Source organism: Phaenicophaeus curvirostris, chromosome Z (genome assembly GCF_032191515.1).
Source record: "Phaenicophaeus curvirostris isolate KB17595 chromosome Z, BPBGC_Pcur_1.0, whole genome shotgun sequence".
NCBI lineage: Eukaryota > Metazoa > Chordata > Aves > Cuculiformes > Cuculidae > Phaenicophaeus > Phaenicophaeus curvirostris.
This window is the reverse complement of record NC_091431.1, coordinates 3,793,371-3,821,181: the sequence shown is the minus strand read 5'-3', so window position 1 is coordinate 3,821,181 and position 27,811 is coordinate 3,793,371. Positions and strand designations below refer to the sequence as shown.

The 27,811-nt window shown below is 38.4% G+C and overlaps 1 protein-coding gene across 2 annotated transcripts in view; it reads left to right on the top strand.

Annotated features, from left to right (window-relative positions):
- The window catches only part of COMMD10 (COMM domain containing 10), a 117,589-nt gene extending 93,873 nt beyond the window's left edge, over positions 1 to 23,716 (top strand). The window contains exons 6-7 of one of the 2 annotated variants that reach the window (XM_069880600.1): positions 22,479 to 22,538; positions 23,179 to 23,716. In XM_069880600.1, the coding sequence (XP_069736701.1) occupies positions 22,479 to 22,538; positions 23,179 to 23,217 (99 nt within the window). In that variant the 3' untranslated portion in view covers positions 23,218 to 23,716. Of the gene's footprint in view, positions 1 to 21,261; positions 21,445 to 22,478; positions 22,539 to 23,178 lie in introns of those variants that run through there. The other variant, XM_069880599.1, reaches the window with a different exon arrangement.
- The last annotated feature ends 4,095 nt before the right edge of the window (positions 23,717 to 27,811 follow it).

Below are 27,811 nucleotides of genomic sequence, written 5' to 3'. Positions count from 1 at the left end.
CAGGCAGCTGAGGAGACGCCGCAAGATTTGCTGGAACTGTGCTGCTGTTGGGTTGAGTTTTATAAGCATAACAGGCACGAGCCAGAATAAATTTAGAGAACTGTTATGCTAACATGAACAATTGCATAAGAATCACTTTCTGAAAATGCTGTGACAGATACTCAAGGAAAGAAAATCACTTTCAACATCTTAAGTATTTCCTTATATGTGAAATACGTATCTCATAGACCTTTTCTTCTGCTTTTAGGTCTCTTTTTTTTATCTCGTGCAACGCAGTATCATTTCCTGCAGAACATTAAACTTGAACATTGAGTGTTACTTTATAACTCAAGATTCATTAAGTCATTAAAGCTGATTATGTTTTTATAGTGACTTGTCCTTGTTTTTTTCATATTAGGAGAATAACAATCTTGCCTATTGTTTATTTAAAAAAATAGGAAGTGGATGTAAGTCAAATATATGGCTTTGTTAAAATAGTTTAGTATTAGCTGGAGTGATGTTAATACAGTCACAGTCTAAAATCACAGAGTTCTGTCAAAGTCAACATAAATATTTCTTCGTTCTTGATCAGAATTTTTACATAGCCTTAATGGTACATGTCACATAGCTTGTGATGGGGAAAAGGATACAGCCTGAGAAATTAAATAGCTCTGGATTTAAAAGTTTGAATATGTGAATAAATAAGTATAATTCTTCTTTAGCTTACTATGAATGCCATCTAAGGTGAAGAAATTTGAGTAGACTACTCATTTGTCCTTTAGATAAAATTTTAGGTGATCAAGTCCTGAAATAAACAAACAAGAAAACAGTGAAAAGAACCCCCAAACCATTACTAAAGTATCCTTGATTGCATTATAAACAAAAGGCAATTTATTGGATACTAATACTCCATGTGTTATAAACAGTTTTTTTGATGAAATACTTCTATTTTCCTTTTAATACATGTGAATTTACTTGCTAAATTCAGAGAAGTTGTTGCTTTATTATTGAGAAATTTCTCACCAAAATTTTGCAGTCTGACTGTGATTTTTAGTGGTTAGTCATGCTGCTACTTAAACTTATTGGTTTTACCTTAAATTTGATGTTTACTAATAGTTAACAGTTTTATTGTTATCTGTTTTTGATAGACAAAGGAATCATTCAGTTCTTACACTTGCAAAGGGTCACTGTAAAATAAATATGTAGTTACTCTGAAAAAACTATTAATTGAATTAGTAGTTATACTTTGTGTTGACTTAAAACTAAAATAATGTTCTGAAATTCCCAGTTAAGAGGGACAACACCTTTTTCTAAAAAAGGGAGTTTCAGCTTTGAGAATGGGAATGCAAAATTGGGGGAATTATCCAGGTGTTGAAAAAGTATTTGAGAACAGAATGGATGATGGTGAGCAGTAATTCTGTTTCATTATGAATGTAATTTCATAATAATAATTTATTTTTTAGAGAATCAAGATTGATTTCTACTTTTAATAACTGCATATTGGTTGCAACTAAAAAGCAGAAAAACATGTTTTTCTAAAGGTCATTTCCATTCTAAAGTCATATTTTGCTTGTTCCTGGAGTTAAGCAACTTCTGTTTTCTGAAAGGAAGTAAAATACTCCCAAATCATACATTCTATATGGAGAGAGAAAGCTGAGTTCTTCAGTAAAGAGAAGCTGGACTAAAGGTGGAAGAAAGCTGAACTACTGGATAAGGTGCTTTGGGAGTCAAAGCAAATCCTTATTATTGCATTATAAAATATGTCTTTCCACAGTTGAGTGGATAAAACGTGGTATAACCTTTAAGCAGCATTTTAATATATTCCCCTCAATTTGACAATAGCATGACAATTAACAGATGGAGGGAAGGCATTTACTGGGATTAGCAATACAACTGTCATTGACTCATGCTACCTTTATAAAGGAAGCTCTGTTTTTTGAATTCAAGCTGAGCCATTGATAAGTTCACATAAGAAGTAATCGTCCTTTGGAAAGCCTTGCCCAGAAATGTGGGCACAAACATTTAAGGGAAGAAGGGACAAGCTTGTGAGCAAAGGTTTAGCAAGGGTTGATGCACATGAGGCTCAAGAAATCTAGTTGGAGTCTGGGAGGGTGTTTGATGGGGGTGTACACACTGCAACTTCTGAAGTCAGGGGTTACAGAGTGTTCACAGTGGAACATAAGAAATCTGAAAATGAGATTTTTTTTTTCTGGAAAGCTAATTATTTTTAAAGGAAGCTTTGCCTACTCATTCTGTGCTACCTCTCTGATTCCAGATCTTTGTTCTGTAATTACAAGTGTTTCATCCATTGTGTGATTTGCATGAGGATTCATCAGTTTTTGTGGTAGAATTAAACTGAAGGGACAGTTGGTTCTATTACTTTAATGCTAAAGAAAAATCATAATGACAAAGAATATACGAGTATATTTCCAAGTTTATTTTGTCAGTAATACAAACACCCATGCAAAGGTTCTTCCTGCACTGTAGTTAGATTTGTTAAAAATTAATTAACAGCTGATGAATTCTGAAGGCTGGACACTCTGTTCTAGGAAAAGGCAGTTTCAGGGACCTTTGACAATGATCCCGAAGTGTTTAAAATACTTACCTGCAAACAGATGAAGGGTGTAGAGAACGTCTGAAGAAAGGCTGCTAATTGAAACCAATGGAATAGAGAGGGAGTTGAAGTTATGGATAGCTGAGCCTGGCAATAAGTGCTTCTTATTTGGAGTGTTGTGCTCTCAACTTTGAGAAATAAGTCCTTAAAGGGAGTATGACTGTGGGTTTGGGATTTTCTTGGGTTAGGAGTAGAGTCTAGCATTAAATATGTCTATGTTTTACAGATCATTTGGTTTTGTTGCATTGTGATAGAAAATAGCTTCCTTCTCCAAGGTTGTACCTCTGACTTCCATGACAATGCTAAATATTCCTATGGTGGGTTTTAAAGTCTCCTGTGAAATTGCTTGTAAAACAGGAATAAACCGCATTTTGTATCCTAGATTTCTTTAATCATAACAGTTTCCCCATTTAACTTATTTTTCTGTCCCCTGCCACTTCTCCTTCTTGGGCAAAAAAAAAAATACGGGTGTGCGTCTTAATAATAATGCTGCTTATTTGTTTTCTCATGGCTCATTAAAATACTTGCATCACAATTGCCACAAAAATAGTTTGGGACAAAAGGTTTGCATGTTGAGAAAATGAATATTGTCAGTCAGCTGGCTGTACAGACATGCAACCTGCTCATATTAAGACCAGCATTCTGATTCCATGCTAATAGCTCCATTGTTATTAATATATGCTGCCTGGTTCTGACCTGCTTTGTTTAGAATGCATGTTGGTTTTTAATGTGTGTGACATTTAAGGGTTATGGATTAAAAAATTAGTTTTTCAGAAAAAAAATCTCATACATTTTTAATGGAGTTTACAAAAGAGCTACTCTACATTTTCCCTCTAGCAAGATGGTACAGTATTGAATTAAGTGTCAGTATTCCATGGCCATGTAAGATTTAAAATTCTGGGCAAAAATATTAATCGTCTTTTGTAAGGGGCAGATGGATTTGCCTAAAACCTCCTTGTTAATTAATTGGATTTTTTGGAAAATCTATTAATATTTTTCAAATGAGATTTCACAGTTTTAGGTTTTTGATAGAAACAATGGTATATTGGAGCCATCTCTTTTTTTTTTTTTTTTTGAGAAGTATGTTTATGTATAGAAAGCTACAAGAAAAAGTTACTTTGTGTGATTTGTACATTTTCTTTCTCAGTGTAGAACCTAGGTAGTGCAGAAATTCAAATCATCTCTCATGCAAAATATGTCCAAGCTTGGGTTGAAAATTAATAAAAATATTTTAGGAGTCAAGCTGTTACTGCTCTTCACTGCAACATGAGGGAAGTGAATTTGCCACACTTAAACAAATCTGCACTTTGTACTTAAGAAAAAAAATACGAATTGCTACTACAAAAGAGTGTATGAGGCAAGCTACTTCTCTTACAGTCTTCTGAGCTTTGTCAGAAGTGCCACTTTTAAAACTTTGGCTTTTAGTGTTGGGGATCAAGAAGAAAATGAAGTCAGCAGAAGCATTTGCAACCCATTTAATCTTTCAGGCAAAGGGAGAACTGAACACCGGAGCCGTGGCCAGGTAAATGTATCAAGAAAGCTTTAGGCTGTATAGCCAATCTAGTCTCATGCTGGGCCATAGATGGCACACAGACCTGTGAACAAAGCTAGTATATATTTGGTACATTCTGGAAAAGCTGGAAAGCTCTAATATATATATTTTCATACACTTTTATTTACTACTGTAGTTCTTCTAATCTACACTGATGTAGGATTAATCCAACGTGTCCATTAAAAGCTCTTACTTCTTCCCTGTTCCATTACTTTGTTTTGTTCACTGAAATATACTTCAACCATAATAAACTCTTTTTGTGCTAAGCATTTAGGTGAAGTATGCCCACAAGCTCATTTCAGTTTTGTTGAAAAGAAAAACCTCTAAAATAATTTACTTTTTTTTATGTACCTTTTTCCTCCCAGTGATTCAAAAGAGCTTGAATTGAAAAAAGTTTTTAAAAGGACAGAGTACAAGATTTTAACTAATGAATGCTGTATAGATGCAGCTAATATTTACCGACAGGTTTTATGACAAGTTTTTTCCTTAACCATTAGGTTTTCTACATTGTAGTAGAGTGGAAGGAAGCATTTCTGAGTTTAAAAACCTAAATAATCTGTTCACTGCAATGCACTGAAAGGCAGCTACCAAAAAGCCCAAATAATTGAGCAGTCACTGCAGATCGCTGAACAGTAGCTACACTGGCAAGAATATTTGGATACTTTGTGACTTTAACATCAAGTGGATGAGAGGTCTATTATAAAAATTAGCTTACTTACTTGAAGTCATTAAATGAATTTATTACACTGATGGGCAGAAACTTTTTATCACTGCAACACATAACTTTTTGGAAAATTTCATGGTTGGTTTTTTATTTATTATTTTTCTGTGCTGCTGGCAAACAACTCTGGTCAAGTCCTCATTCAGTAGTAATAAGTTCATTACAGGTATGTTTTTTAATATATGGACTTTATGTTGTTATATGACCATCATCCATCAAAATTCCTTTTTAGCGGTAGAAGAAATCTTCTGGTGGTATCCACTGTTGTCAGTCACTTGCAATAAGGACAGCAATAAGCTTTTCTTGCTCTGGAAAAGGTCTCTGTTCAACCTTTCCTGTACGATGCATTTTTATTTTGCAGTTCTGTTGTTCCTTATGCAAAGCAAGACTGCCCTTCTCTTCATAGCACTCATATGGAAAACCAGTGCTTGTTTCCTTTTCTGTGATTCTGTCTTGGCTGCTCCTTTGAATAAGCGAGGACTTTGTTTCTCACTGATTAAATGTTCAGACCAATAAAAACAAGTGAATTTCAACTGCTTTTTCTTCTTCATGCTGCATCACGGATTATGACTGAGACCCCTTACCGCATTTCACACACCTGCAAACATAGTAGTGTAGAAATACAGAGACAGGTTGTTATTGAATCCCAAGTATCATCTAATTATATATTACAGGGATGGTGACAGAAGGATTATCTTTTCCTCCTAGATCCTAGAACCCAGAGCGATGACAGGGCTGGATTTGATCCTGAGTTCAGTCTTTCCCAAGGTTGAGACTGACTTGTGGATTGGTCTGCATGAACTAATTTCTTTGTAATCCTCAGTCACAGTTGATCTCGCACATTTTCTAGGCCATGAAACCTTTTCATTGTAAAACCACTGTGTTCATGGTGGAAAACAGGATTTGTGATCAAGCTATATTTTGTTTTAAAATTCTTGTATGATTATGCACTATCAGCTTTAGTCATTCAGCTGGAGAGAATTCAGGGTCTTTTTGCAGATGGAACTAGAAGCAGTGGGATAGTGGGATTTTGTGAAGTAACCAGTGTCTTTAAATGTCATTAATTTGTATATGTTTTAAATGTGGATCTCTGTTAGTGTTTAATGTATGTTGGTTTCTGCAAACACAGCCTTAGCAAAATGCATTATACAGAAAAATGCAGCTAGTAAGGAGGTGGTGCCGTGCTGCATTAAACAGAAGTGTAGAAAATGCAGCGCTTTTTGAGTAACCATTATTATTGCTATCTGAATAATGCCCTATGAGATTCCTTGTGGAATGGCTTCACAATACTGAAATATTCCAGGGAGCTTTTGGGTAAGAGCTTTCAGCAAGGTGATTTACAGCTCCATTTTGATATTTATCCTTGCCTCTTCAGTGTCTTGTTTGCTTGGAAATATTGCTACATACTGGTCTGCAAATACCATTTTCACTTCAATTCACAGCCAGTCAATACCTGGAGAAGAAATTAACTCTAATACCGTTGTTTTACAATTAAGTTAACACCATGGAGTCTAGGCATTATTTCATAATCATTAATACTGTATCTCTGCACTACCAGATTGCTCACAGAAGAATTGTAATTTTGGGTACATGATTGTCATTCTGCCACGTTGTCTAGAATATATGGAACTAATACAGGCTTTGTGCCAGCCTTGCGTTTTTATAGTGTCTTTATTCTGAGAGAATGAGCTATGCAACCACTAACGCAACATTAACCTATTGATTTCGTACTAAACACATTTTAACACTTGAAGTGAACCTAGCACCTTATAATATCTGACCATAGCATTTTGATTCCACACCAAGAGCCCTGTGGCTGGGTGATGCTCTGAGTGGTAGCATCTAGAAGTATAACTGATAATAGTGGCAGTTTTTTTAACCAAGAGCTCTTGACTCTTTGGATAGTCAGTCCTGTCTTGCTCCTTATGGATGGCTTTTACTCTTTTGAAAGTTTCAGAGCTATTGGAGATTGTGCTGGAATACTTCCACGTTGTTTAGAAATCATTAGTCAGACTCCAGCATTTTTAATCTGCTGGTGATATACTAGCAAGAGGTCAGCGAAATCTTTGGATCCAAAGACTGAGCATTCAACAGCCTTCTCACTTGTGAATTTTGTTGGCCCGCTACCGTGTTATCTTGATCATGTTTGTGGCTACTGTCACTGCTGATCAGACAATATCTATTGAAATTACTCGTGCATCCAGTTCCACATTTTTAAGAGTGAAGAACAGTGGCCATCTAAAAGGTGTGATTGTCAGCTTCTAGGGATTTCATTTGGGTTGACTCCCTGCACAAAATATTCAGAGAAATAGAATCCTCATAGACGGATTGAAACTATATTCCTTATCAACCCTTCAGCTAAAAGATGGTTATTACCAAATATCACTCTTTGTTATCAGGTGGGCTCTTTAAACAGATGAAATCTGCAATCCTTAACAAGATTAACTAAAATCAGCTATCATAGAGGCACAATTTAAAGGTAAAACTGTTGCAAATAGGACTGCAATTAGGATCCCCATTCCTTTAGCATAACAAGTTACACAAAAAAACCAAGTACTGCATTTATCAGTTTGAAAGCTGAATTGTCAGCTGTCAAATTAACTGCTGGATCTGCATATAGAGAGACAACCTCTCATCCTACACTGCCTTTACCTGATCTCTAGAGTTCTGGCTAGTTTGTGGTTGCAGAAAAGTCAATCTGTTTACCTCCAAGATAAACAAACTAATCCAAATGGAATTGATTCTCCTACATTATAGTGCTTTAATCCTTTTAAAATAATGGTCCCAAGCATATTGGACTGTTTGTTCTCATTAAAGCAACTGGTTGGCAATTTTGGTAATTCATTCCTCGGTGTAGAGTTGTGGAATTACTCTCTTTTCAGCAGTTACAAAACTTTTCTAGTGCATGGAATCTAATGGCCTCTCCCTTTAGTGTGTATTTAACTGTTAATTCTGTCACTTATCAGTAAGAGAGCACAGATACCCTTAATACACTTTTTCATAAGACTGCTGTCACCCTGAGGCCTCAGCTGAGTACCTGACCAGGTTAGTCAGGGTATCTTCCGGGTTCATCAGTTCATCTGTCAACCACTTGTTTTCCCAGTTAATTTTTCTGGCAGTCAGTGTACAATTTTACATATTGAATGTAACTAGAGCACTGCCTGGATGCTAAATAGGAGCAAATCAACTAAGTCTAGAGTCTCCATTTTGCCTCTAATGTCTGCTTAATTTGAACCTGAGATAGTTCAGTCCCCCTTACCTCCTTATTTTTCTTGGGGAAACTGCAAAGGCCACAGAAGCTTGCTTTATGTAGAATATGTGAATCATGAAGATTAAAGACGAAGCAATTTACTGTACATGGACAGTCATACCCTAAAGGTGTATAACAACACGGAATATGGGAGAACGTACAGTGGTTTCAAGACAGGTGAATTTTTCTGACATTGTTGGAAACCATTTATTAAGCCTAAAGGAAAGCTAGACTTAGCAGTACCCATTTAGCCAGTGGGGAAGCATCTGTTAACTGTTCCCTGCTTGTGCTCTTCTCCATTTTATCCTTCTTTCTCCGTTTAAGCTGAACTCCCCAGTTTTTGTAAAATCTGCATTTGTATGTGTAACATTGTATGTTTTGTTGTTTCGGGTTAGAAATCCAATATTTTTAGCCTACCCTACCTGCGTGTCATTCTTCCTTGTTCTCTGTACCATCACCTCATTGCTAATGTCTTAAGAGGATAAGATCTACCTGGTTTGGACTTGAATATATTGAAAGTTAGTATTAAAACCAAGCTATGTCAGTAATAATTGACACCATTCTATTTTTTGTGAATATTGTAGTACAAGGATTTAAGTGTATTTTTGTCTGTAAAATAATGTCCCTTGTTAAGGAGACATGTATCTTTGAATCATCGACTAGTTTGGATTGGGAGGAACTTTCAAAGCTTGCCTAGTCTAAATGCCCTACTACTCAGAGCTCCAGCTCAGAGCTCCATCCAACCTGACCTTGAATGTTTTCAGGGATGGGACATCTACAACCCCTCTGTGCAACCTGTTCCAGTGTCTCACCACACGCAACATAAAAAAATTCTTTCTTATATGCAATTTAAATCTACCCTCTTTCAGTTTAAAAGTGGTTCCTCTTGTCTTCCCATTAAAGACCCTGGCAAAAAGTCTCTCTCCATCTTTCTTGTGAGCCCCCTTTAGATATTGAAAGGCTGCCATAAGGTCTCCTTGGACTCCTTTTTTCTCCACGCTAAACAACGCCAACTCCCTCAGCCTGTCTTCATAGGAGCGGTGTTCCTGCCCTTGCATCGTGTTCGTGGCTCTCCTCTGCATCAGCTCCAACAAGTCCGTGTCTTTCCTGTGCTGGGGCCTCACCAGAGTGAGAAGACGGGGAGAAGCATCTCCCCTTGACCTACTGATGATGCTTCTTTTGATGCAGCCCAGGATAGGTTTGGCCTTCTGGGCTGCCGGCATACATTGCTGGCTCACGTCCAGGTTTACATCCGCTGGTATCTTGAAGCTCTTCTTTGCAGGGCTGCTCATAATCTATTAATTCTTCTGTCTGTGCCCCAAGATGGGCCAGACCTCGCCCTTTGCCTTATTGAACTTCATCAGGTCCCTGTCCTGTCAAGGTCCCTTTGGATGGCATCCTGTCCCTCAAATGTACCAGCTACACCACTCCTTTGCGTGTCCTCCACAGACTTGCTGAGGGTGCACTCAATCCCACTATTTGTGTCATTAATGAAGACAATAATAAAGCTATTGTGCAGTCCTTGTCCTAGTACAGACCCCTGAGGAACACCACCACTCTTTACCGCTTTCCTCTTGGACACCAAACTGTCTTCAGCTGCTGCTGTCCAGCCAATTCCTAATCCATCTGCTAATCTACCCATCAGATCTGTATCTTTCCAATTTAGAGACCAGAATGCTGTGGGGAACAGTATGCAAGTTGAAAACCTTCTTGTGACTAAAAGGATGAGACAAATTGTATTAAATTACTTTCCATTGTAGAATAAAAATACCATTTCAAGAGAAAAATTCTAAACTATTACCTTTGTTTACTTTTATAAATTTAAAACGTTTGGTAGTCAGCAAATATATTCTTACCATTTTCTCCTTATGTAAGGTAACAGGTAAGAAAAACCTGGAATCATTTTAGGTTATTTCAAAAGTTTTATAACCTCTTAGGTTGCAAATCTAAGTATCAATGACTAACCCATATAATACACTCCTAAAATGTTATAATCAGTGTGGACAAGATATTAAATCATAAGCTTTCAGTATGGTTTGGAGGAAGTGACTTAGTATCTTAAACATAGTTTTAAACATTAATTTATAAAATAATTCTTTTAGACAAAATGGCATTTGCAAACTGACCTGTAACACCTTATTTTTTCCATTTTTTCCCTTTGAAGAACATGTATGTTAGAAAGGTAAAAATCTGAAAGACATTCAGCATACTCTAAGTATTAATTTCATGTCTATCTTTATGAAAAGATTACATCATATAATATCACTTTTTATTCCTTGCTTTACTACTCCAGTTTTCCATCATATAGTGCTGGTTTGAGGGATGTGAATGTCATTAATTTGGAGGATTAAGTGGATTCATTTTGAGAGGAAAACTTAAAAGGTATCTTGTTTTTTATATTCTCTGAAACAATTGCAGTCAGCCTGAGTACTGCATTGTACTTCAGCCATCTGCAGAATAATCCAAATCTAGTACTATATTCCTTCACATTGCTCACTGTCTTTTGAAGCGACCTGTGTGAGCTGTAATTCAATAACATGCAGTCTTAAAGGAAATTAAAAGGGATTTGAAACCCTCTTTCAAATTGCTTATGTTAGCCAAAAGTTGAGTATTTTTTTTTCCCTGAGAGGGTATTATCTATATACTTACACTCATTTTCTGTCTTTGAAGTGGGTGAGTGGTTTGATTTCATCTTCACTGTATGTGAAAACACTTACGCAGCACTTATAGTACTTTCTGTCCTTAGCACTCTGTCCAGTTTTCTTTGTAAGCAGTGAGAATTCGCACCACATCACTGTGTCAGGCTTTAAATAACTTTTCAGCAAAAGCAACAAATCAAGAAGACCACTAAAATTACATTGCCTAAAATCCAGAATAGCTAATTTTTGCATTATTAGGACGTGGTCGCTTCAGTGACAAACTGAGAAAGAAAATTCCTCACCTCAGTCGGCGAGGATTGACAGCAGTGATGGTAAATTCTGCAGCTGAGCTCTAGATTGAAGGGGACAAAGAGTCTCTGAAGCAAGAGAAGCCCCAGGAAGAGCAGGACAGGAGATTCCCACAACTGGGAGCTCTCGAAAAGTGAGGCAGATGTGGCAGAGCCGCTCCCAGAAGCAGCTGCAGGAGATTTAAATGGGTCTGAGGAAGGTCAAGGAATCAGGAGTGCAGCAAACAGGCTGTGGCACATCAGAACTTTGGTAAATATACAAAGGGAGTTTTTACATTTGAAATGAAAATTTTGAGAACCACCTAGAGTACCGCATCCAGTTCTGGAGTCCCCAATATAAGAAGGATATGGAATTGTTGGAGTGAGTCCAGAGGAGGGCTACGAAGATGATCAGAGGCTGGAGCACCTCTGCTATGAGGGCAGGCTGAGAAAGTTGAGGTTTTTGAGCCTGGAGAAGAGAAGGCTCTGGGGAGACCTTATAGAAACCTCTCAGTACCAGAAAGGGGCTACAAGAGAGCTGGGGAGGGACTTTTTACAAGAGAATGTAGTGATAGGACAAGGAGGAATAGCTTTAAATCAGAAGGGAAGGAAGATCTGGTGGGAGATGTCCCTGCCCATGGCAGGGAGGTTGGAATTGGATGATCTTTAAGGTCCCTTCCAACTGAAACCATTCTATGATTCTATGATTCTATGAAATGAAATGTTTCTCTAGGAAACATATTCTTCATGTTTTCTCTGTGATAGCTTCATCAGGGGCTCAACTTGGTGCTCTATCCAAATGCGTGTAGCATGAGGAATAGACAAGAGGAGTTAGAGATGTGCATGTGTCTGGAGGACAACGATCTTATAGGCATCCCTGATACATGGTGAGGATTGGAGTGTTAGGATGGAGGGATATACGCTCTTCAGGAAGGGCAGGCGGGGGAGATGAGGAGGAGGTATTGCCCTCTATTTTAATGACCAGCTGGAGTGCTTGGAAGTCCGACTGGGGATGGATGAAGAGCCAACCAAAAGCCTTTGCATCAGGATTAGAGGAAGGGCAGTACAGGTAATGATATAGTGGGGGTCTGATACAGGCCACCAGACCAGGTAGAGCAAGCAGATGAAGCAGATAGGTGTAGCCTTATGTTTGCAAGCCCTGGTCCTCATGGGGGACTTCAGCCACCCTAATATCTGTTGGTGGGACAACACAGCAGGGTCCATACAATCCAGGAGATTCCTAGAATGTGCAGATGACAGCTTCCTTCTCCAAGTGACAGAAGAGGTGATGAAGAGAGATGCAATGCTGGACCTTGTTCTTGCCAACAAGGAAGAGCTGGTGGGAAGTGTGAAGCTCAGAGGAAGTCTTGGCTGCAGTGACTGTGAAATGGTGGAGTTCAAGATCTTTAGGGCAGCAAGGAGGGCACACAGCAAACTCACTACCCTGGATCAGGAGAGCAGACTTCGGCCTCTTCAGGGATCTGCTTGGTAGAGTACCAGGGGATAAAGCCCCAGAGGGCAGGGTAGGGCAAGAAACCTGGTTAACAGTGAAGAATCAACTTCTCCCAGCTCAGGAGTGATGCATCCCAACAAAGGGGAAGTCAAGCAAAAACACCAGGAGACCTGCACGGATGAACAACAAACTCCTGGACAAATTTTGTACTTTTTAAATACAAAAAGGGAGCCTGCAGAGGGTGGAAGCAAGGGCTGGTTGTCTGGGAGGAGTACAGGTAAATTGTCTGAGCAGCCAGGGATCAGGCTAGGAAAGCTAAACCTAAGTTGCTGTCCATCATATTTGAGAAGTTGTGGCAGTCTGGTGAAGTTCCCACTGGCTGCAAAAGGGAAAACAGCTCCAGTTTTTTAAAAGGTAAAAAATAAGACCTGGAGAACTACAGACCGATCAGTCTCACCTCTTGCCAGGCAAATCATGGAACAGATCCTCCTGGAAACTCTGCTGAGGCACACAGAAAATAAGGAGGTGATTGCAGACAGCCAGCATGGCTGGGTTTTTTCAGAAAAGGCCATCCAATCTTTTTTGTTTCTTCTTTTTTTTTATTTTAAATCTTGTAAAATGGAAAAGCTTTTTTGTCTAATTTGAGAAACTTTGCTTTTTTTTGCAAATGGTCTTCTGCACTGTGCAATATTGACTGATAAATGTTGGTTCTTGCTTGTGTCGTCTGCTCAGGGTATCAATATCTTTTTGTTCACATGCTGTTGTTGGGTATGTCCTTGATCTGAACTAGCCCAGGTTCAAGCCCTTTCTGGGTTGCTTCTGGCAAGGATCATGATTATTGTAGCAAAAACTGTGTATTTATTTCTTAGAATACAGAAGAGATAGTAGGTGGCTTCCAAATAAAAAAAAACTAATAAAATATGCATTAGTTTGCAAACAATCTTATCCCCCAAGGGTTCTGTCTTTGATCCTGCTGGGGACTAGACTGCTAGTTAACATCCCTCCCTCCCCATTGGCTTTTTAGCATCTGAGACTTGTGTGCAAGCACCTAGTTGCTGGCTGCTGGAGTGATTTGCCTGATAGAGATCAAGAGATATGCTTGCTGACAGCCATTGACATCCTTTTAGCACAGCAAAAAACACACAAATTTTATCTTTACCTATCTGCCTAACAAAACCCAAATCAGTGATACTCTGAGTGACCCATCCCAAATAAAAGAATTAATTTACAAATTATCTAATCTTGACATTTTGTAAATATTTAAGCGGGTCTTTTTGAAAGGGTATTTTCACATCAGTTACATTGATTTCTCGTGGATCTGAGCTTCCTTAGATCTGCCCTCTCCCTGCTGGCATCTCTTATCCAGCCCTTTTTCTTGGACCTCAATCAAAACAATAGATAATTCCAGGTTTTCTGGTGGTGAAGAAAGGCTTTTGTGTTAAAACAATGCAATGTTGCAGTATCTGATTGAACCAGGTAGCCTTTGAAGCTAATGCTGAGAAAAAGGTGCCAGCATTCTCCATTCATTTAAAGCCTTCTTGAAGTGTTACTCACCTGCATGACTTCACCAGATAAAATTCCTGTCAGAGCAGTTGCTTTAGACTGCAATAACCCAAGTTTCTTCCCCTAGACACAGGAGGTTTTTCCTGGCTCTTGGTTGAGACCAAAGGGATGTCTTCCTGAGCGGTTTGGATTGCAATTTTAGCTTTATCTGTCTTTCTTCAGACCCAGCATTAAATGTGTATCTGATGAACACAGAGAATTTGCAACTTTATTTTAATCACATCAGCTAGAAGGAAGCTCTTATAAACAGTTTTCTGAATCACTTTGTCCGTGTTGTTGAGCTGCTGTCCTTGCCGTAGGAGGTTTTGAACACTGTATGTTTATACACGGGCAAATCTACCTTAGCCTGCCTTTGATGCTGTAGGGCTGAGTTTAAGTCCTCAGACACTTATCCAAGTTTGCCATTGGACTCCATAATCATTTTCAGATGGCAGTGCTAATGTTGCAGCTAATATTTACACTCAATTCTGCTATATTCCTAGAACTGGATTACTTTCTGGGTACTACAATGTAAATATATCACAGCCATGCCTACATGATGTCTTTTTCATGTATAGTTTTGTCAGAAATTAATTTGACTATGATCAGATTTGGTGAACATGTGAGATTGGAAAAGCTTGAAAGCATTTCTGGAGCCAGCGTGCTTACTGCTGTGCTCCCTGCTTCTTCAGCTGTAGTTCTCTACCAGTACAAGCATAAGAAGAAAAGCGAATTCTTTGTCATTCAAGAAGAAGGCAAGACTATTGTGTCAGCCTTAATGTGAGATATCTCTAGAATAAAGTGTGCTGGTCTTCTTGGGATTTGGTTATGATAGCTCTGGTGGAAACCAGCAAAAAACTCACTGTTTTTCCTTGCAGTGTTCATGAACTTAATATTTTTTTTAATATTTTAATTTCTGTCCCAAAATGTGACAAATAAAAAGAACTAATTCTCAGGAATGAAATTATTTAGTTACCAATAGTAGAATTCTGACTAAAGAAAAAAGTTGTATTCTTACAGTTAGAGACTGTTATGCCATATAAGCCATATTCAACGATTAGGGTGTAAATGCTTTCCCAGGCACTCTCTTATCCACACTTAGAATCATAGAATCATAGAATAACCAGGTTGAAAGAGACCCACTGGATCATCGAGTCCAACCATTCCCATCAATCACTAACCCATGTCCCTCAGCACCTCGTCCACCCATCCCTTAAACCCCTCCAGGGAAGGGGACTCAGCCCCCTCCCTGGGCAGCCTCTGCTAGTGCCCAATCACCCTTTCTGGGAAAAATTTTTTCCTAATGTCCAGCCTGAACCTCCCCTGGCGGAGCTTGAGGCCATTCCCTCTTGTCCTGTCCCCTGTCACTTGGGAGAAGAGCCCAGCTCCCTCCTCTCCACAACCTCCTTTCAAGGAGTTATAGAGAGATGCAGTGAAATATAGTAGAAAGAAAGGCTATATTTGTTTTAAACTTTTAATGAGGTTGGTTCTTCAGAGAGCTTGCTACAGTGTTCGGAGTACACTGTAATTTGCAAAATTAGGTAAGAGTTAAAATAGGAAAGTTGTCATTATTAGGACCTGAGTTCCTTAGATTAATCAGTGGTATTCTTACTACATGTGTGGCGGCCTATTAGGAAGTGAAATTAACAGTTTTCAAAGACATCTTTTCCTGGGTGCTGTCGTTGGGAATTATGCCTACATATTTCCTCATTGAATCCTGAAATTACAACGACACATTTGTGCAGGTGGATGCCCTTATGCTGTTAGTGACTGATCCTGTGCTGAGGGCAGTGAGGAGCTGGCAGTGAACTTGCACTGTGTGTAGTTGTCTTCAAAGAAGGGAAGGTGATGTGGAGCTATTTACAAAACACAGAACAGGCATAGAAGAAAGTCAACCTTTCCATAGATCTTCTATGAGCAATTTTCTGTACGTAAAATTTACAGGGAGGTATCAGTGCAATAGACCCGCTTTCAAATGTTTCTTGTGATAGCCACACACTGATAGACATTTACCACCTATTTCCCCAAAAAGTGTGCTTGTTCATCAGGATGTTTTTATAAAAGTGTTTTTAGCATAGTCTTTCCACAGGAGTGACACCCTGCAACCCTAGATTTCTGGTTTCGAGAGCTTGCAAAAGTATGATTAAAAGGCCCATCAACTTATTGATGTTATTTATAGGAATGTAGATTCCGAGGACATTCAAGGCAAAGCAACCCTCTGCCTGGATACAGCTGTTGGAAGAAAAATACTTTGGTATCTCTCTTCTCTTTAGCAAGATGTTATTTATTCTGACTAGGTGTGTTGAGGTGACAACTCTAGTTCTTTATTTCCAGATAATTATATCAGCTTAAAAGGTTTCTTCTCCCCTTCTGTGAAGAAAGAGACCTATTTGCTCCTAATGCTCTGTGATCTTCCCAGCCTATGCAGTCTATATAGCAGTTGTGTCCCATTTCTTGATTGTTGCTTTGCAGCCTGCCAGTATTAGATATTTTCATGAGGGTGGAAGGAAACAGTAGGAGTGAAAATGGAAAGGACTGACTGTTCTTGTTGCTGTTTGGAAGTATGTCAGTTCTTCCGCAGGTCTCCAAATGTCTGTTGGCACACTACCAACTGGACAATGAATTTATTCTAGGCACTTTCCATGAAAACTTACTTAGACTATCCTGTATCTGCTGGACTAAGATTATCTGTATGTATCTCCAAACCATCAATTTCCAATGACATGTTGATTAGATCTCAGGAATCAACACAGAAGTTCAGCTAGGGAACTTAAGATTATATTGCAAAGGGAGGGAAAGACATCCTCAGTATGCTGCTGGTTGTAATCTCCCTAAATCCCACTGGGAATCTGTAATTCTTAAGCTTATACACAAAAGAAATGGAACATTGAAAGGTAGAATGCGGCATTTGTACAAACGAAATGTTAAGATATCAATCAGAAAAGAGAGGGTTAGTATGAAAGATGTTCTGATTTATAACTGTTGCACACAGTGACTTGAAAATGCATGTAATTCAGTCATAAGGCATGTTTGGCTTTTTTCGCTATAAAAATAATTATTTGATATAGCAAATGGAAATCATCTTGGAAGGAGAGTGAAGTTTGAAGGTCACGTTTTGTAGTGATGTGCAAGAAGGGTAATTAGAAATAAATAAGTTGGTACTAAACTCCCTGTGTTCTGCTCAATCCCTTAGCTAAATTATATACATCTACTGCTGTCAGAATATAAAGAAGCCTTATCTGCTGTCTGTTATGTGCAGAGAGTTAAGGAACAGGTGTGCTTTTAAGTGATGCTGGTCTGTTTTAACACATCGGCTTTTCTTACCTCACTACAATTCATCTTTCTGACCAAGCAGCTTAAACTTGCTGATAAACTCTGTGAAATATAACTTACGACCTTCTTTCTACCATGGATGCCTAAGCGAATGCATAGCTCTCCAAGGTCCAAGGAAATTTAAAGGAAGTCTGAACTGATGTGACAGGTCCAGAGGCAAAGATAGGCTACTAAAAATGAACTGGCATCTGCTTAGGAATGTATCTGAACTTGCATATAAACTGATGGGTTTAAATGTCCGTATCCTTCAGTTATATCTGAGATTTTAAGGATATCTAATATGAATAGATAGGAGAATGGAAAGCAAATGTGAAAATATTCTTCTTAAGCCTAATTGAGATGTGGCTCAAGATAGTATTAAAGTTTATATTAGAATATGGAGTCTGAGATATGTGTAGCTACACCTAGTTACTATTAACAAACTTCACTGAATATACTGCAATTTTTTTGCATGTGCTCAGTCATAGAACATTATCATTAGACATTTAGATATACAAACCAGCCTGTCCCTCCATCTGTTTGCTTCAGAATACTTGGCATTTATTTTGCAACGTCGTAAAAGTAGTTACAGATTTGCAGTTGAGAACTATTACAGCAGTATCAATTTTTCATATTCAAGTTAGCTTTAAAACCAGAAGTTTGTCTTTTATTTATAACTCCTAGTGCCTTGCTCGAAGATTATGCATGTGGTGGGGGAGTTATATGTGTGGAATACAGCTGGGCAATAAATAAAGTTGCAAAACTCTGTCATTAGTAATAAAGCCTTTTGCAGTAGTACCTTAAAGTCAAAGTATCTAGAGCATTGGATTAAAAAAAAAAACAAAAATGAAAGCAAGAAACAACCAAAACCAAAACCTTTGATTACAGCCAGAAAGCTGCCTCTGCTTTCTGAGGTATTTTAAGGAGACATATTTTTTGCGTCGTTTCCACAGAAACATTTTGCACCAAGAATGTATCCATGTTTAAAATAAATTGTTGGCTGATGCAGTGGGAAATCAGAGACTCTTTTACATCTTGTGTAGCTGAGTCCCCATCTTATGCAGCTAATCACACTCAGCTAAAAATTTGCCTATTTGTTTGCTGGTGGTTGTAAACTAAGTGTATATTAAATGACAGTGTAAGTGTATATTAAATGACAGTGTAAGTGTATATTAAATGACAGTGATAGGTAAGGGGAGAAAACAACCCTAATTGTTAAAACTTACTAAAACTTCTCAGGAGGCTCTCAGTTGTAAGCTGATACAACCCTGGGGCGACAGAAGAGGTAGAATAAAATGAGGTTCCATCCAGATTTATAAAGTGGCACTAAAATTTAATTTTAACGTTTCAAGATGCATTCAGTAGTGATAAAAGGCCAAATATGTTAAACTATACATACCAGAAATCTTACTAACATATTCCTTGCAGTGGGTTCAGAATGATGTAAACATTTGTCCTGGGTGACACCTGCAATTCGCACAGGCTTTTCCAGAAGTAAATGCAATACTGAGTCATGTTAAGAGCAAATGAGCCCGCGGAACTTAACAGCGACTTTATTTAGCTGAAGATGCTGCACGTCACCTCTTTAGCTGTGCTCGCTGAGCATATCGCTCCAGTGCTGTCGCTGCCATTCTGCATGGGGATTGAATCAGACAAAAAGCCTGTCTCCACGTTTTCAAAGCTGGCCTAAGAGTGAACGTTTGGTATTTTACAGGTTTCTTTGTCTTCATAAGAATAAATTCTTCAGCTGTGTTTCCCTGACACTATGAAGGTGCTTTCCTCAAGGCTGAAGCTTTTAGAAGTAGTAGCTAGGACTTACACTGCCACAGCAACAAAGTTTGGGATGTAATTAGAAAAAGTGTTAGAGTGACTGAGTGTGGCCATCGGAATATGTACAGTTTAGTTTTCTGGTTACTCCTTTTAGTTTTCTTTCACATGAAGATGATAACAGCAAAGAGAAAATAAAATGCCAGAAATGAGGCAAAAAGTAGAGTGAAGGTGAGGAATGGGAGGAAATTTATCATGAAATAAGAGAAGAGAATGATATATTTGATAAAAGGAAGAAAGTAGTTAGACATCCGGCAAATTACTGTTTTCTTATTTACGTTCTGGGAAACACATACTAGGTCAGAGACAACATCTGAAAAGCTGTATGTGTAGATAAAAGAAGGCAGCTTAGCTGCACTTCTCATAAATAGGCTGAGACTCTATCTGCACACAGTGACATTTAATTAAGTCAGTAAGCTGAAAGTGATTTTTTTTTTACCCTATGTTTTAGTTATGGATAAAGAATTATTGTAGTTTGTAACTCTATATCCTTATCTGAGCAAAGTCCATAAAGTAGATTAGGAATTTGCCTACTCTGGGGCTTTAGCAATATTCTATCTATACAGTAATTTTTAATACTGTTTTACTGAATAATTAAAGGATTGATGGTAACCTAGTCCTGTGACACATTGTTTTAATTACAGTTGTTTGTATTCACATAGGATAAAGCAAATAAATGAATAATGTGTATCTGTGCTAAAAATTGGGGGAAGGGGGAGGCATCAGCCTGTTCAGATGTAGCTTTTTGTTGTAAGGACTTAGTTATGATATGATGTTTTTGTGGTCTGTGTAGGAACTCTTGATCACAACAATGATTGCTGGCAACTTACTCAAGGGACTCAAACTAGTGAGAAATCTAATACTGTAAAAATAACATTTTTAACCGGTGCCACACTACTGCACTGTTTTTTGTGACACTGCTCTCTGCTGAGGTGATGTAGTAGGTGTACTAGATTTTTACACACAGAAACAATCCTGTTTTAGCAGAGGATTAAGTGCAGATAAACAACATATTGTTATATCGTCTTTCCTATTGACACTCCCACCTCCACCCCCAGATCAGAAACATAGCCTGGCACAGCATCTTTTAGATCTCCACAGACATTTGCCTGCCACAATGCGATGTAAATATTGTCTTAGTTATCAGACTGTGATTATTAAATAATAATGGCAAGAGAGATCTTGGCCTGTTCATAAAGCACAGGGATTTTATTTTAGCATAAAAATAAAATGAATTAAAAGGTCCACACTCTTTTTCTTCATTTGCATACCCTATCTTATAGCTTACAGCAATTAATGTTAGGAGAAAACATGAGAGACAAGCTTTTCAGTGTCTTTTATTTTTGTGTGGGTGAGAAGTCGATCATGCTTGCTGATCTGAAATAGTACCAGAAGATGTTCACCTTGGATGAGACATAGAGCTTGAAGAAATGCAGTCTGGTGGTTGGAGGTGTCACAGCCCCAGCTGCCCGTCTCTGGAGTCACTGCAGAAGTGTTGTGAAATCCAAACTGTGCAAGAGGTGACCCTGACTATTCATGGTGACTGATAAACTTTAAAGATATATGATTTCTTCCTTTTATTCTGAACCTCCTCTTTTGAGTTTTGCTTCCTTCCATTCAAACACCAAAATCCTTCTGGAATGGCAAATGCCAAACAAACATCCAGGATGAAATGGTAGCTCTATTTGCATTAGTGTATCTTTCTTTCCTCTGCTGCTTTTCTTTTCTGAAGAAACCACTTGTTTGCTTTCTTTTTGTTTCTTAGCTGCTAGAAAGCCTTTAAAAATGCTTTTACTTCCCTGTCACGGCATTATGCTCTTTGGAGGGAGGATCAGCTGGAGTCATGGCAAAGAGAACTGCTGTCCTGGTAGTTTTATTTTGTATTCACCATACGATTCCCAGAATTGCATTGTTCCTTCCCAGAGGGGGAAGATTGGTCTCTCATGCAAATCACTGGTCCTTTTCTAGGCTTTTGTAGCCTTCCTGAAATTGTTGGAAAGGATCCTTCTTTCTGCAGAGCGAGAAGGAGGAATTGCACCAGACAGGCTGGCCCCAGTCATTTTATCCCTTTCTTGTGTCTTACAGCTCCTTTTAAGGAGCAGGCACCAGGCAGTACCTATCCTCAGTTCCCAGGGCTTCTGCTGCTCTTGTGCATTTGATGCACCAAATTCAGCAACGTTATTTGACTTAAATCGAGACTTGGATTGGTATAAGAATACACAGAATCTGGCCCACAGCCTTGTCTGTATGTGAAGGTATCCTTGCTCATTTAAGCTGAATTAATAAATGGCTGCTTTCCTACTGACTTAAGTGGTACATGAAGTTGGTCCCAGTTAAACAAAATTAGCCTGTTTCAGTTATTTCCACTGATAATATTTTGTGAGTAGATGTGTCCACAGTTTCAGTTTTCACAGAGCCGTGTTGGTGTTTATGGAAATGCAGCTGTTATACTCAGAAATGCCTTCAAACCTAGGAAAGCCTAGCAACAACACAAGAGAATATGCAGTAATAATTAAGGATTCCTTTTAAAAGAAGTAAAGTGACAAAGCGGAGTAGAAGGAATAAGGCCAGAAACAGTCTGGATAGATCTGTGCTGTGATTGAAAGCAGCAGGCATTAAACAACCTGTGTCTTGCAAGTGAGTTAAGGAGGATAGAAATTTTAATTTAACCCCCATCTCCACAGACATCAGCACGTGCATGCAGAGTATTATTACCACCATCTGTTTTATCCACAATAGTTCCCATCAGTTGCGTTATTTTGCTTTTTTGGTGTTGAAGCACTGCTTTGAAGCTGTTGTGTTAATTGTTAACTTGGCTGAATCTGTGCGTAGATGCCTATAGCAGTGTCAGCGTGCTAAGATCATAACTGTTAAATTAATGAATGCGAGTATTAGCTCTGTGCTGGTGCAGTACATTAATAGCTGTGCAAGTTCAATCAAATACGCTACTGCGTTTGTCATTGTGTAATGGTATTTACCAGATCTTAGAAGGACTGCTGAGAAAGATGAATGTAATCTTTCATTTTTATCTGACTTGAAAATAAGGTAACGAAATAATTTTCATAGATATTTCATTATTATTCTTCGCAGCAGGAGGACAGATGTACCTGTAGACTTGAATTCTTCACTAAAATGGGATACACGTGTATGAGGGATGTTGTAGAGAATGAAAGGAAAACTAACTGTTGCAACTACTATCTTTCACATAGTTTAATCTGACATTCTGACTTATTGGAATGAGTAACAAAAAGGAAAAAAAAAAGTGTGCTTATTCGTTCTTTTCTTTCCTTTTTCCTCTACAGAACCTGAAGAAAGTGTTTGTAGAATTTAGTCATCAGGAGCTGTTTGTGTTCTTTAACAAGGTCTGTAGATTTTACAATACTCTGGTTTCTTTGTAAACACCTTATGCTGCTCAGCAGGAAGTGTTGCCTATATGAATTAAATCTAATGAAACTGGAAGGAAAATGGATCCAACTTTAATTAAGGCTGTTGGATTTGTTTGATCACGTAAAGCATTTTCAAGAGGAATCTGTGCCTTCAAATCTGGAATAGAAAGGGCTTGGGTCATTGTAAGCATACCTGGCAGTTAGATTGAGAGGAGTAGCTGATGATTAACAATGAGGAGCTCTCTCGAAAGAGCAACTTTGTGTTATGTCTTCAGTTGAAATGCCAGGCTTGTCATCCAGTCAAAATGAACTCTTATTATTTTTTTACCTTGTTATTATGCATCGGAAATTCACAGCAAAACATCTGTGCATGCAAAAAAGGAAGTATTTAGACAACTGTTTCTTTAAAATTTGAATATTTAAACTGCAACAATGAATTCTAATAGCTTCACGTAAAAACAAATATTCATGAGTACAGGATTTTTTATTGCTATATGAATAGATTTAGTATGCTTAGTTGAAGATATTGGAATGTGTTTTTTTTCTGTTTGCATGTTTCTAAACAACATTTTATATAAGTGGAGTTTTTTCTCTCTCTTTTTGTTCCTTTAAATAGCTGGAAACTATACAAGCACAGCTGGATTCCCTTACGTGATGTTTTTGAAGACTTATTTCTCCATCGCACTCCTGCCACCTCATTATTTTGAATTGAAGATAGATTGCCAAGCTGTGTTTGCTGCAGGATTGATTCAGTGGGTCGCTTCCTTTACAATTGTACGGCTTATCTCCTTTTTAGACCACTAACATTAGCCAAGAGTCTTTGTTAAGAGTCTGAAGATTCTAATGGACTTTCACTTGTTTTCTGAGCAATTGTGAAGAATGGCTTTACTTGCAGAAAAAAAAAAAAGAATGCTGCCCTGCTTCAGTATTTTTTTCTTATTGTCTTGTTACATGTGTTACTTGATTCTGGTAGAAATTTTTATACTAGTGAGGGACCAGGAATAAAATCTATTTTTTAGACATAAAAGGAATATAGCAGTAGTAAGAACATACACAGCTAATAAAATCTCTGTCCTTTTGAACTGCTATTCAAGCAATTGATAGATAAAGCTTTTTGCAAATTTGTCATAATAAATTCAAAATGTTAAAATTAATTTGTTTAGTTTGGACTATTTTAACTTAATTTCATTATTTTTGTTCCTTTTTTTTTTCTTCTAAATAACCTGCAGTGTCACTGATTTCAGTGTTTACTTTTGACATTGAGAATAAATCCAGCTTCTCAGCTCTGCATGAATACCAATGAATCTAACTGGTATGGTGTATAACTCGGGGGGGAAGTCTCAGGGAATATGACAAAGAACAGTGAAATAGTCTGACAGCCAAATTTCTGAAAGCTATTTGTTGATCCTTCCTAAAGTTATCCACTGCCATTTTTACATCCAACAGGAAGAAATAAAGTACAGTGACTTAAAGGCCAAGTTAGTCATACTTTCACACATTAGTTCCAGATGAACGGAGGTTCATGAGTGGTACGAGAAGGTAAAAGTCATCTTTGTTCTTGTTTGTTGCCAGTCTTTGACAGGCAACTGCATTGCTGCACCTTGATGATGAGCACAGTGTACAACTCTCTATGCTGACTTAACAGAAGGTGAGAGGAAATAAAAATCTTTGGCATTAACTTGTCTTTCTTCCTTCTTATAGGATTCCCTGAACGAGGCTATTTTTCTTCCAGATGCTTAAAACAGGGATGTTTAATACTCAACCAACCAGTTTTCTTTTGAGATTTGTTTGCTTGTGACACTAGATATAAGTATAGCCAGAAGGTATGTTTTGAAAAACTATTGTTTAGGTCCTCTTATGCCAGATTGCTTGCTTTGTTGCTTTTTGACTTTTTGCCTTGCTTTATTAGGGATGTCCTATCACCACTAGAATACTGAAGGAGTTCATACCAGTTGTCTAAGCCGTGAGATAACAGGTTTAGAAATAAAGTCATTAACAGCCTGTGTGTGTGTAAGGGGCACTGAAGAGAAAAAACACATTTATCATAGTTCTTAACTGAAATGCCAGATGATACTGTACCACTCTGGTAAAATAACATTATCATCTTGGAAAGAAGAAATAAGTCACCACTGCATGGCAGAATTTTACCCTGTACACCTCGCGAGGCTGGCTGCCAAAGCCAAGACTTGTCTCAAGACTTCAACAAATGTGCCTTATCTTCTGGAGATGCAACACAGACATCATCTTCTCGTTCTGGCTATTCAGCAGCACCTTGCCAGCTCTCTCATCTCAGTCTGGATAGGTTGGTGTGTGTCTGCAGGTGAGCACGTCCCCACCGTACCCTCTGCCTGGCACCGTTAGCAATGGATTTGTAGTTTGCACAGCTAGGAAAATCCCCTTCTACTTGACGCTTAGGTCCTGGCTTCTCTTCTGATCCTGTGGGAAAGTGTGTCATAAGAGGACACTCCTCTTGAGTGTTGAGTTTCCAGAGCTTAATTTCTGGAAGTCATGTCTGAAGCGAGTTGAAGACTCTCCTCAGTGGATGCAAGACATACTAAGGCAGTTGTCCCAGTGAGAGAGAGGGGTGAAGTTGTTTGTGTGTGTAAAGGCAGTGGTTGATGGTTCCTGGAGGGAAGAGGTGAAGGCAGGACCAGTTTGGAGAGTGAGAAGAGTTGAGAAATTAGCAGGCGTGTCTGAAAAAAAGAATGGAAAAGTCAAAGACAGAGTAGGAAGAAACTGTGTGGGAGGAAGGAAGTGGAGAACCCAGTAATGGATATTCCCAAGGGTGGAATTTTGGAGCCAGAAAACTATAAAGAAAAGAGCAGGAACACCAGAAAATATGTCAAAATACTAGAGGAGAAGATACTTATGGAGTAGGAGAATGGGAAGAAAATTTGGGAAACAAAGTAAACCAGAGTTAACTATGAAAACTGTGGCCAGTTGTGTAATTGTATCTAGTATTTTGAATTAACCCTTAAGTGTCAGCCCCTGTGCCAACTTGACCAAAATCAGGTATAAGTGTGGGATAACAAAAAGGAGCATTTTACTTCTAGCTGTAGTAGGAAATATTTTCAAAGTGGTAAAATAATATTAAAGGTAAAAAATATGAAAAGCAGCATAAGTTTGCAAGGATTTTGTGAAAATTATTTAGTGTTCATTCTTGTTTGGAGATTGGGAGGAGATTTATGATTTCTGTAGCAGTGATTGCCTTTTTTTTTAACTAAAAGTACTGGATTTCTTACTGTCAAAAGCCATAGTGTAGTAAAACTCATAGTATAACTCATGGTAAAAAGTATAGTTATTATCTTTTGTCAGGGAGCCTCAGAAATAAAATGCTTGGTTTAGAAACACTTTTCTGTATGTAACGTGAAACTTTGGGATTGTGCCCTGTTAGGCGGTGATGGCATAACCACTACCATTTTACAGAAGAATGTTTTTACTTATTTGAGTGCTCCTGAATAAGGAGAGAAAATTGACTAACCATGAAAGAGCAGCACTGTTTAGGGTTGGAGTTTTTTTGTTATGTCCTGCAGAAAAGGTGGCTTTTATTCTGGTTGCTGCTGTCTGGAGACCTGGAGAGTGGAAGATTGGTCTTACCTTGAGAGCACCTGCCTCTGCAGTCACTGGAACAGGCTGCCCAGGGAGGTGGCTGAGTCCCCATCCCTGGAGGTGTTTAAAAGATGAGTAGAAGTTGCACTTGGGGACACAGTCTAGTGACAGACTTAGCAGGGCTGGATCAATGGTTAGACTCGATGATCTTAGAGGTCTTTTCTGTAATTCTATCATTTGTCTGCAGCAGGGACTGGACTCAATGCCATACCTTGAAGGCAGCAAAAATAAAAATGCTTTCCTGGGAGGAAGAAGGAATTTAGCTTAATCAGAACTAAATATAACAGGTTGTTGTGGGAGCATAGACAGGGTTGTGCATGATGAAGTCCTTCAACCTTATGTTTGCATTCTGATAAAGCACAGTTTTGAAGAGTGGGTATTTTGAAGTTCTTGCTGTAGGAAAGGCTGCAGTCCTGGGCTCTCTTGAATTCAGGATTCTAGGAAACCATTGATCTGTAATGTCTCTTGGGCTTGATCCAGAACTGAAATTAACAAGGCTTCTGATAGTATTGAAGGAAGGTATTTGCAGAGATTTATTGAGCTCTGAAACTGAAAATGTGAATGAGTAAGAATTACAAAATCTGCTTTCAGATCTTTCAGTGCATTTTAAAAACACTTGATTCATCTTTGTTAGGATGGTATTTTCAGAGGCTGTTCTTCTCTCAAAGGTATAATATAAAAATCTGCCTCAAACGGACTATGGGCAAAAGAAAGATTTTGGCTTGGGTGTAAACAAGCATCAGTATTGTTCTGAGATGAAGACTTGGTGTTCTGGAAATAAAATGTTAACCAGTGTGAGAACTACTGGTCAGGAGCATCTATTTGTACCTCACTTAGCAAAAAATACGCTAATAGTGCAGGAATGTTTGCTGAGTATAAATATATTAGATTATCTTCAAGTTGAACCTCAACAATATATGAAATACCTGTGAGTTTCTTCATTCTGTTTCTTTTAAAATACAGTATGTAGGTAGATAGGGAAATATAACTTTACTCTCTCAAATTTTGACTAATTGCCAAACTTGCTTTGGTTCTGCAGTGGCGGCTTTCAAATTCCCCTTTAATTCCTGCATTTATTGACATATCAGCTTTGGGTTATGACTTGCAGGTTCATTTCCCCGTAGTCTATGATTTTAAAGGCTCTGAAGTCCTGTTCCTTCAAAGCATGAAGAATTTACTGAAACACTAAATCTTACACTAGTCAAAGAAATAAAAGTGTTTATTCATAGAACATAGAACCATAGAATCATTAAGTTGGAAAGGACCCACTGGATCATCGAGTCCAACCATTCCCATCAATCACTAACCCGTGTCCCTCAGCACCTTGTCCACCCGTCCCTTAAACCCCTCCAGGGAAGGGGACTCAACCCCCTCCCTGGGCAGCCTCTGACAGGGACCAATGACCCTTTCTGTGAAAAATTTTTTCCTGATGTCCAGCCTAAACCTCCCCTGGTGGAGCTTGAGGCCATTCCCTCTCGTCCTGTCCCCTGTCACTTGGGAGAAGAGCCCAGCTCCCTCCTCTCCACAACCTCCTTTCAGGGAGTTGTAGAGAGCAATGAGGTCTCCCCTCAGCCTCCTCTTCTCCAGGCTAAACACCCCCAGCTCTCTCAGCCGTTCCTCATAAGGCCTGTTCTCCAGCC